Here is a 10,004-nt window from a genome sequence, read left to right on the forward strand (position 1 = left end):
ATTGAAGAAGTATTTTAGGTCATGAAAAAACATGTAACTTGCGTTTCGAAATATTCTAAAGAATTGAACGTCTATCCGCCATTACATCCTCTACCAATACTCTCTGAAGAAAATAACTCGCTGGTGCGCTCTTGCCATTTGATCTCAAGAAAACAACTAAAACCCTTTGCATTTTTGTCCCCTCTTTTTGTCTCGACTTTCCTCTTGTTCTGGCGGATGCTTGAAGCCCGATCTACATTGCCACAGGCGCACGCGAATCTCAGACATTACCCCCACACAGCAGCAATTCGACTCCCTTTCTTCCATTATCCAAGAAGCAGGTCTCACTCATACCCTTAATCAACGTGGGACTAGTTTTCTCTTCTCTTTTACTGGTAGCTAGCCTTTGTTCATACGGAAAATGATAGTATGACTATCAAATATACCCACCAAATGTGTTCATTCATAAATTTTTAATTTTTTTAATTTTTTCTTAATGGTTAAGTGACTATTAGTGATTTTTTTTTTCTTAATGGTTAAGAATTTTTAAAAAATGCTTAAAGAAAAAAGAAAAAATTCATTCATTCATACTAATATGCATATTTAGTGAGCATATTTAGGCACCCTAGCATTGTCCTTGTTCAAACTCCCTTGTCCACAGCACAAGAGACATTTAGCGATCACTTCAATGCATTCAGAAGCAGCGTACGTCTTTCTATTGTGGGATACTGCAACATGAACAGGTTACTGGGTTTTGCTATACATCAGCCACTATTTACCCACACACCTGATAGTTTTTTTTTTTTTTTTTTTCTTTTCATAGAGTGTGAGGTGTTTTTTATAGAGTGTGGGGTAATGAATAGTGACTGATGAGAAAAAATAATTCTTTGATGTATAATTCTTTGATGAATAGTAGCTGATGTATAGCAAAACCCATGATCGCTCACTTTAGGGGAGCACCTCTAGGTTCTTGATCTCACCGACACAACCCTCGACCCTAGACCCTTGCCTTTCGTCCTCTCTTTCCGTAGTTTGACCTACAGTATCAAGTTTCCCTGCAAGATGACCTTTCGGGCTCTTTTTCCTTGGCAGCGACATTCCTACGATACGAGGTTGTGGGAAGATGCAGAGAACAGAAAATTGCTTACTAATTTTCTTTACAAGAACGCCCTCTAGAGACCCAAGGTTTGTACAACTAAAGATAAGCTAATGGTGCTAGGATGCAGAAATTTGGAGTGGAGGACTGTGAAGGCTGAGATGGACTTGAAGTTGGCTAAGAGTCAAGGGTACCTCAAGAACAAATTGCAGCAAGTTGCCACCGTCCCTGCTTACTTCATTAACTCGCATTGTCAAGCCACAAAGGATATTGGTTTCAATTTCGGCCTCAATGTGATGCGTATTATCAATGACCCAACTACTGCGGCTATAGCTTACGGGCTTGAAAAGGAGGCAAGCAGTTTGGGTGAAACAAATGTGCTCATCTTCGACTCATGTGATGGGACATTTGACATCTCTCTTCTCACCATTGAAGAGGGTGTCTCTGAAGTGAAAGCCACAGCTGATGATACCCACTTGGGAGGTGAAGACTCTGATAGCAGGAGGGTGAACCATTTTGTTTAGGAATTCAAGAGGAAGCACAAGAAGGATGGTGAAATGGATGTCCTTGTTTTGGGCCTAACTCGTTCGATAAAATGCATGTGCAAGATTTTAATTCTTGAAGTCCTGAGGTTCAAACAAAAAATGTAGTGCTTGAATACAGTATTAAGAGGCAACCAACTCAAGCAAATTATTGGATGTGTGGTTAGAAGAAAATGACTTCTGCGTGGTTATCAAATTTGAGTTTTCAAGCTGAAGATGTTACTCTCATCTATGAACCAAGGGGAGAATGTGGTGTGAACCAAAGCTTTTTCACTAGTGGAGTTGATGGATTATCGGTTTTAGTTTTCTTTAAGGTGAATACAGTTCAAGGCACACTTGTGGAGACTTGGCGTCTGATTCGAGATACATTGATAGACCCATCATTTATCATCAATATTGGTATTCAAGGTTGCAACTGGAAATGTTTCTTTTGAGATCATCCCATGTGGCGTATACAGAAATAAATGAAATGCTCTCTACTCTTGGAGATCCATTTACTCGGATTATCAGCCTAGAGGAATATTAAAGTCTTAGAAGTGGAAGTGATGTGAATTTGGCAAGGACTTGGCCTTCTCATAAATGCTAAGCCAAGAACTGGCCCCTGGGTTGTTTTGGCTTGTGTAGAGGGTAGCCCACCTGCTCGTGCTGGCATTCATGAAGGAGATGAGTTGATTGAGACTAATGGGGAGAGGCTTGATGGCCGTGACAGTGAAATTGCAGCACAGAAGCTTAGTAGGTGTGTTGGAACAGCCGTTGCAGTTAAAGTCCACAATAGGAAGATTTTGATTTTCCTAGATTTTATTACCATGCACAAAAGAACCATTAATTCCCTATTAAAGGCTCAATACCGGGATCTTCTCATATTTCTTGTATTACTGCTCAAGAACCAGCCCAAAAGCCCACACAGGAGAACTGGTGTAAGAGCTTATAATTTGCTTCAGGTTAGGGAATTTTATGATAATCTTATCCCATTCAAGGGGGATTTCCAAAGGATACGAATATCACAATATGTGGTTTGGAAGTATAGTGAGGCAGATAAGATTGGTAATGGTGCTTTGGAGCATATGCATGTTGATGTTCATACACCTAAGGGTCAAACTGAAACCGATGTTTTATTAATAGGCAGTTTGAATGGCTCCTTGAGTTGCTGAGGTTGGGAAAGTAAGGCCAAATTGTGATTATGGGGTGAAATGCATGCCAGATCTTGTGTGGCTTTTCAAGAAAAATGGCCAAGCGGATTGTGGTACAATCCCTGGGCCTATTTGTAGACCTGTCAGAGCTTCCTTAGCAATGTCATCAAATGTATCTTGCATAAAATTCTCGGAAAGAGGGTCAAATCATGGCAAAAAAGTTGCTGCCACCACATATCCTAAGAATCTCGCTTGGCAAAATATCAATGAAGACAACACATTGTCCTCAGAAGTCAGTATAGAGCTCAAGGACCCACTCATGCAAGGCTTTGATTCAAGTTGAATCAGTAGTACTTTTAAAAGTTTTGATTGAAGCGTTTTGAGCCATTGTTATTGCTGAGTTCGAGAAGCATAATTCATGGCCTGCATTTGTACCTGATTTTCTGGCTGCTATTCAAAATAGTAATCTTTTTAGCAATACTACAGGTTGTCAATGGAACACCATAAATTCCCTTACAGTTCTTCATGCATTGCTTCGACCTTTCCAGTATTTTTTGAATTCTAAAATTGTTAAGGGGTCAGTTCCACCACAGCTAGCGCATATTGCAAAAGAAGTTCTAGTACCCTTGCTTGCTGTAGTCCATTTGTTTGAGAAGCAGCCCTCTACCATAGAAGATGGTTCATACATCCAGGATGCACTAATAGTACTTTGGGAAGTGATATAAATTTTAGACGAAGCTACGTGAGAACCCTACGACCAACTCAAAAAAGCATACCCAAAGGTGATCTGAAGAGGGAGGATTTGTCACAATTCGATGGTGTGAAGGGAGATCCAGTCATATGGCCATAGGCCCCTATGTTATTGCGATATTTTCATTACATGTTGGGTTTATGTTATTTTAATTGGACTTTAGTTGTAGCAGGTTAATGAGGCTAAGCCCATTGGGTACCTTTTCATTGTAGTTTGTCATTTTAATGTATTGTTCTTTAGCCCAAGGCCCACGTGAGGGATGACTTTGTAGGGGTATAAATCGGTCCGGTCCATTTGGTCCGGCTTAATTATTTTATTATTTTTTCATCTTTTTTTTTAAATAAATTAATAAAAAAATATATAAATTACTAAATTAAAATTAAATGAATTATTAATGTGGATTATGTAACTAACTCATTAAAAAAATATTTTTCTATAATTATATTTATGATGTTGATAGTTACTATTTACTAACTTAGATTTTACTCTTTAGTATGCATAATTATTAATTGTTGGGGTGGAGATTGGTTTTGGAGCTGAGAAATCAAGAAACAGTGAGTTTACTCGACTGTCGCTCGACCTAGCTCTCGAGCGAAGCTCTAACCATGAGTTCGCTCGAGGTGTACTCGATAGTGGGCTCGAGCGAGACACAAACTCCGCTCGAGCCAATGTTAATGAATATCAAATAATTTTATTATACATATTATTCATGTTTGCTTGCAAATTAGGTATTTTAAAAAAATTACCTAATTATTTTAATTAAGTATAAACAGTAGAGTATATATGAATGTATGATGTATTAACTATTTACATATAATGGCATCAATTATCACATGATTTATGATTTATTATTAATTGATAGCATATATTATTTTATATTTTATATGGTCAATGATAATAAATTAGATAAAAATTACATTATTAACTTATATAATTACTATATAAAAATAATATATTAAATTAATAAAAATATTATTAAAAAATATATATAAGAATTTGATCCGGTCCAAAATTTGTAGACCTCGAGACCAAATATGTGGACCGGACCGAATTACTTACAACAGACTTGGTTAGAACATCACTATATGTACTTAGCCTAGGGGCTCTAGGAGAATCATGCATAACGTAATAGAAACCTATTTTTTTTCCTTTACTTTCTCCTTAATTTTCTGAAGGATTTCTCACCCTCGAAGTGGGATTTTCACTATCAATATTTTCATTACAGTTGGTTTGTTACAAGTTGGGAGCTTTCTAACATCTATATCCTCAGTATATACAAACCTTGGCTCCTTTGACGTCTTTCTAGTCTCTGGCATTAAACGATTTCCAAACAATGGTGAAAACATCCCTTGGCAGCACTGAAGCCACCAGAAGCTTGAGCACTTTGGCTTCCGCCGCGATCCAACCATCCAAGATGCCAAGTCCTTCTCAGGATCCCAATCAATCAGAACGCGGAGGTTGGAGAACCTTTCTAAATTTGGCTCTAGCACCAGGAGATTCATATACTGGTCGGGATCGAAGGAGGAGGAATTTATTTCTTCTAGAGTGAATCGTTTCAGTCGAAGATGTCACATCAGAGGATGAGAAGCTTGAGAGCAAATCTCTCATATGCTTGGTTTTATCGTCACGAAGGACATCATTGACCCCCATGTTCGCTTCAAATTGTCGGTAGCTCAAAGTTGGTTCATCATCAACCCCTATTGGATATTCGGTTTGGACAGACTGGAGATGATGTCATTTGGCTACTATTTGGTTTAATTTGGATATTTGGTTTGGTTTGGATATTAGAGGAGGCATGTGGTAGTGATGACAGATTCAAGGGTTAATCAGAGGTTGGGCATGAAGAGGGAAGACATTGCTAGCAGAAGAGACATTACTAACCGGGATTTGAGAGAGGTGTGTTGTGCTTGTGGTTGGAGATCTAGCAAGCTAAGGTATTCTTGAGTCATTGCTCCTTTTCATCTTCTTCTTCAAGCATCGCACCATCCTCTTGCACTAGATGGGAAAAGTTCAAACAGGTTGTGGGGTGAATTTGTATTATACACTCTGTGGGTGCGAGTTGAGGCTAGCGTTTTCCTTTTATCTCTGTGCTCTCTCATTCTCCTGAGCTGTCCTCTCATCTCCTCGCCTCTCTTCTCTCTTCTCCCTTTCTCCCAATCTCTCTCTCCCATTTCCTCTCTCTCTCTTTCTCTCTCTCTCATCACAAAGGAACTTGGAAAAAAAGGCATCTTATCAAATAACTTCATCTTTTCATCCTTTTCATCCTTTTCATCAAACATATACATTATGAATCATGCTAATGGTACCTCCAAAGACAACAAAAAGGCACATTTGATAAGCAACTAGGAAATTTAAACAAGAACCACAACAACAAATACACCACAACAACTACTTACAGAGCAACAAACCCCAACCCTAGAATTTGACAAAGATCCCCCCGCCCCGTTGGGGGGGGGGGAGGAGAGAGAGAGAGAGAGAGAGAGAGAGAGAGAGAGAGAGAGAGAGGGATGAAAAGACGAGGTTCGGAGAGAGAGGGAAGTGATATTCAGACCTTCGGAGGAGAGAGAGGGGTATACAGATTAGGGGAAGTGTATACGGGTGAATTTGTTGCCTATGAGCATTCTCATTGGATTCCCCATCCCCATAATTTAGGGATAATTTTAGGGTTTTGGAAAAAAACCCTCTCCATCCCAAACCTCATTTTGCGGTTTGTGTTTACGATGTGTATAGTCGTTCCCCATATATAGGGAACTACTATACATCTCATCGCATTCGGTTTCTTCTTCGTCCCACATCTTCTTCTCTCTCGGTTGGCCCCTCCCTCGCAACACCAACGAATGTAGCCCTTCTCCATCGACAATTTTTGTAAGTTTGATTTCGGTTTCTTCAAAATCAAAATTGTTTCTCTCTTCCCTTATTTTCTTGTATTTTTCTTGGAATATCTCTCCTTCTCTGTTTCTCTCTTCCCCTTTTTCTTCCTCCCTACTCCATGAGCAAGGTAAGTTTCAATATAAGGTCTTCAACTCTCTCTCTCTGCTTCAGCGATATCTTCGTTGTTTGGCTCCCGATATAGGAATGCTTTCACGGATTTTCATTTTTTTTTTTCACTCTCGTTTAGATTTATGATTTTGGGCTTTGTTTGAGGAAACTGCTTCTCATTTTTATTCTTGCATTGCCATTGATTTCTTTGTATTATTTTGTCTATCTTGAGTGTTTGGTTGCCGAGAAAGTGATGATGCATTATCTTTTTTTTTTTTTTAATTACTCCATTTCTCTCATTGCAAAACCAACCGTTTGGCTTGATCTAAACATTCACACGGATTTTTTTTTTTTTTTTAAATATGTTTCTCTCATTGTTGTCCAACCAATTGTGTTGATGGATTGTTTGTGGTTTGCGATTGTGGCTTATTGAGGATACTCTGCGGTGGGTTTCTGTCTGTGAATGTGGTTGGTTGTGTTGACTGTTGAATGCTGAGAATTTGATGATATTATCACACAGATTTATTTATTTTTAATCTGTTTCTCTCATTGTTTTCCAACCGTTTTGTGGGGTTTTTGATTTTGAGGAGAATTTGATGGAGTTTGTGGTTATGAAATGTGTGGGATTTTTGGTTTTGAGGACAATTTGGTGGAGTTTGTGCTAATGGAATTTGTGGGGTTATTGGTTTTGAGTAGAATTTGGTGGAGTTTGTAGTTATCGAATGTGATTTATCATTGTTTGTGGTTATCCATTCATTAATTTTTTCTGTGTTATTGGATCCTTTACAGTATTTCGTATCTCTCGGGGGAGGGGCTATTATTAGGCTGTGATGATGGTGTTATAGTGCGGGTTAATTCACAAGTGTTAATAGGGGCCCATTGATATGGCGGCGTAATCCTCACCCGGATTGCCATATTGCAATTTGTGGTGCTTTCCAGAAAAGGCAATGGACATTCAGGTGGGGTTTTGTAGCCATTCGATGTAAATGGCTCCTTGCTTACGCATGCTGTCAATATTTCTACCATTCTGAGCTTCATTTATTTATAAATTCGATATGAAGGAACTTGATGGGAATGCTCTTATTTAGCATTATTGTGATTTACATTATTGTTTGGTTGTTGTTTTGTGTGAATATGTGAATTTGTCATTTCTGTTACATTACTTTTTTACTATGTCATTGTTTGAGAAAGTTATGTTGTGATAAAAAAAAAAAATAATGTGTAAATTAAACCCCCTAGGTTGTAATGATGACAAAGCCTGGTGGGGATAAGAAAAACTTATGATCATTTCCTCAATGGCTAGGTAACCCAGAAGACCAACAAGTAGTGGCAACCGGTTGTTGCAGCCATGAGAGGGTGGCCAAATTTCGTAGATGTCACCATTTGGTTCCTGAGCTAGCGATTGGAAAAAACTCAAACTTCATACTTACGTGTCTAACATTTCAATGTATTTTTAAAAATAGATTCACAAGACGCTGGACATATGTACTTCATCAACCTCCTAAGTGAAGATCCTCAACTAGAGCCCACTTACGGTCGACAAAATGGAAACTCTCCTATGACTATTGATGACTCTCCACCCCTACCCCATAACGATATTATAGGCGTTAGGAAACCAGCGGGGGTGCGAACTTTACCCCTGAAGAAGACAAGTTATTTGTCTCTGCATGGCTTAATTGTAGCATTGATGTCGTCCAGGGAATAGACCAAAAATATTCCCAACTTAAAAAATTTTTTTTTGAATACTTTCAGAAATTTAAAAAACCACAAATGACCGAATCATCAAGTCTTTAATACATCGGTGGTCGGTTATTCAAAAGGCTAGAAACAAATTTTGTGCGAAATTAGTGCAGGTTAAAGAGTTGAATCAAAGTGGAATGACCGAGCAAGACAAGGTTGAATATCCATACTCTTACTTGTTTTATGAATAATTAATTTCTTTTTTATACATTGGTTTAACATAAATTTTTTTGTTTACGTGTAAGTTTGACAAGGCCAAAGTTATGTACGCATTGCTAGAGAAATGCTCATTCTAGTTCGAGCATTATTGGTACCTGTTAAAGGACCAACCTAAATGGATTTGACGTTCAATAAATGAGGATCCAAAGCAAAGGAAGACGATGTCCCCGTCCCCGACCCTGACTCGATGTTCGGGTGCTACGGTGGATTCAGTTTTTTATCTCGAGGCGGATAATGTGATAGATAATGACGTGATCGAATTGGACCGACCAATGGGAAAGAAAGCTGAGAAATGAAAATGAAAGGCCCAAGCCACGTCAGTACAAAAGATTGTTGGACTCAGCAAGCTGAAGTATATGCTTTTGGAGGAGTCACGTGTTTAGGAGAAAGAGTATTTTTGTCTCAAGGCCAAAAAGATTGAGCATGACAAGGAAAAAGAGCTAAATTTCATCCGTCTCAAGGATGAAATATTTAGGTTGGACGCCGAGAAGATGGAAAATGAGAAAGAAAAGAGCTAAATAAAATCCGTCAAGAGGACGAAAGACTGAGGTTGGAGGCGGAGAAACTAGAGCTTGCCAAGAAGGAAGCGGATCAACGCATTATGATGATGGACGTGAGTGCCATGTTAGGATTGCAGCGGTTATATTTCCAGGAACTGCAAAGGAAAATCATGGCGAGACGCAATACTGCAGCACATTCGGATTGATAATATTTTTCTGTAAAAATTTTATTTCTTTATTTATTTTTTGTTTCAGACAATGATGAATGACAATATTATTGATACTAAGACAGTTTAATTTTTTATTTGGATTGTGTAAATTGATATTTTGAAACAAGGAAATTGGCTACTACAATTTCAAAAACTATACAGATTACCTAAAATATAATCACTACTAACATGAAGAAAATACGAATGGAAATTTAATTAACTCAAATATAATTTATACTAACATGAAGGAAATACGAATTGAAATTTGATTAACTCAAATATAATCACTATAACATTAAGGAAATACCAATCTATTATGCCAGATGTCTATTGTTGGGAATATAATAGCCATTGTTGTTCAATTAGATCTGTTTGGAGCTGATGATGTGCCTAGGTGTCTCTAATATGATGATGACATTGTATGAAGTCTGTAAGCTCAGTTGTATGATTGCACGACAGTTTTGGGACTTCATCATCAAGTTCATTATACTCAATGTTCGGACCCGCACTTTCATCACATTCGTCTTCAATGATCATATTATGTAGAATAACACATGTCTTCATTATATTTGTTAATTCCTTGACTTTGAACATTTGGGAATGTCCACGAATGATTGCAAATCGTTGTTGAAGTACCTCAAATACATGCTCGACATCTTTTCTTGCGAATTCTTGTGCTTTCACAATTTTTTTTTTCTTATTCCCTTGTGGTGATGGAATCGTCTTCATAAAAGTTCATCAGTTGGGATAAATACCATTTACAAGGTAATACCTCATTTGATAGTGGTTACCATTAATTGTTTAATTGACTGTAGAAGCACGTCCTTGGGCAAGTTTAGTGAAAATAGAAGATCTTTTT

General features: G+C 37.9%; 1 protein-coding gene across 1 annotated transcript; it reads left to right on the forward strand.

The window, feature by feature from the left end:
* The first annotated feature begins 1,188 nt into the window (after positions 1-1,188).
* LOC109004462 (heat shock cognate 70 kDa protein-like) lies at positions 1,189-1,599 on the forward strand. The gene has a single exon (XM_018983008.1). It carries the CDS (start codon positions 1,189-1,191, stop codon positions 1,597-1,599), a length of 411 nt encoding a protein of 136 aa, XP_018838553.1.
* Positions 1,600-10,004: the final 8,405 nt, after the last annotated feature.

The sequence above is a fragment of the Juglans regia genome, chromosome 16 (assembly GCF_001411555.2).
Source record: "Juglans regia cultivar Chandler chromosome 16, Walnut 2.0, whole genome shotgun sequence".
Classification (NCBI taxonomy): domain Eukaryota; kingdom Viridiplantae; phylum Streptophyta; class Magnoliopsida; order Fagales; family Juglandaceae; genus Juglans; species Juglans regia.

What these genes read in the sequence shown, in the direction of transcription:
- LOC109004462 (XM_018983008.1), top strand. Translation starts at nt 1,189, where the DNA reads ATGGTGCTAGGATGCAGAAATTTGGAGTGGAGGACTGTGAAGGCTGAG.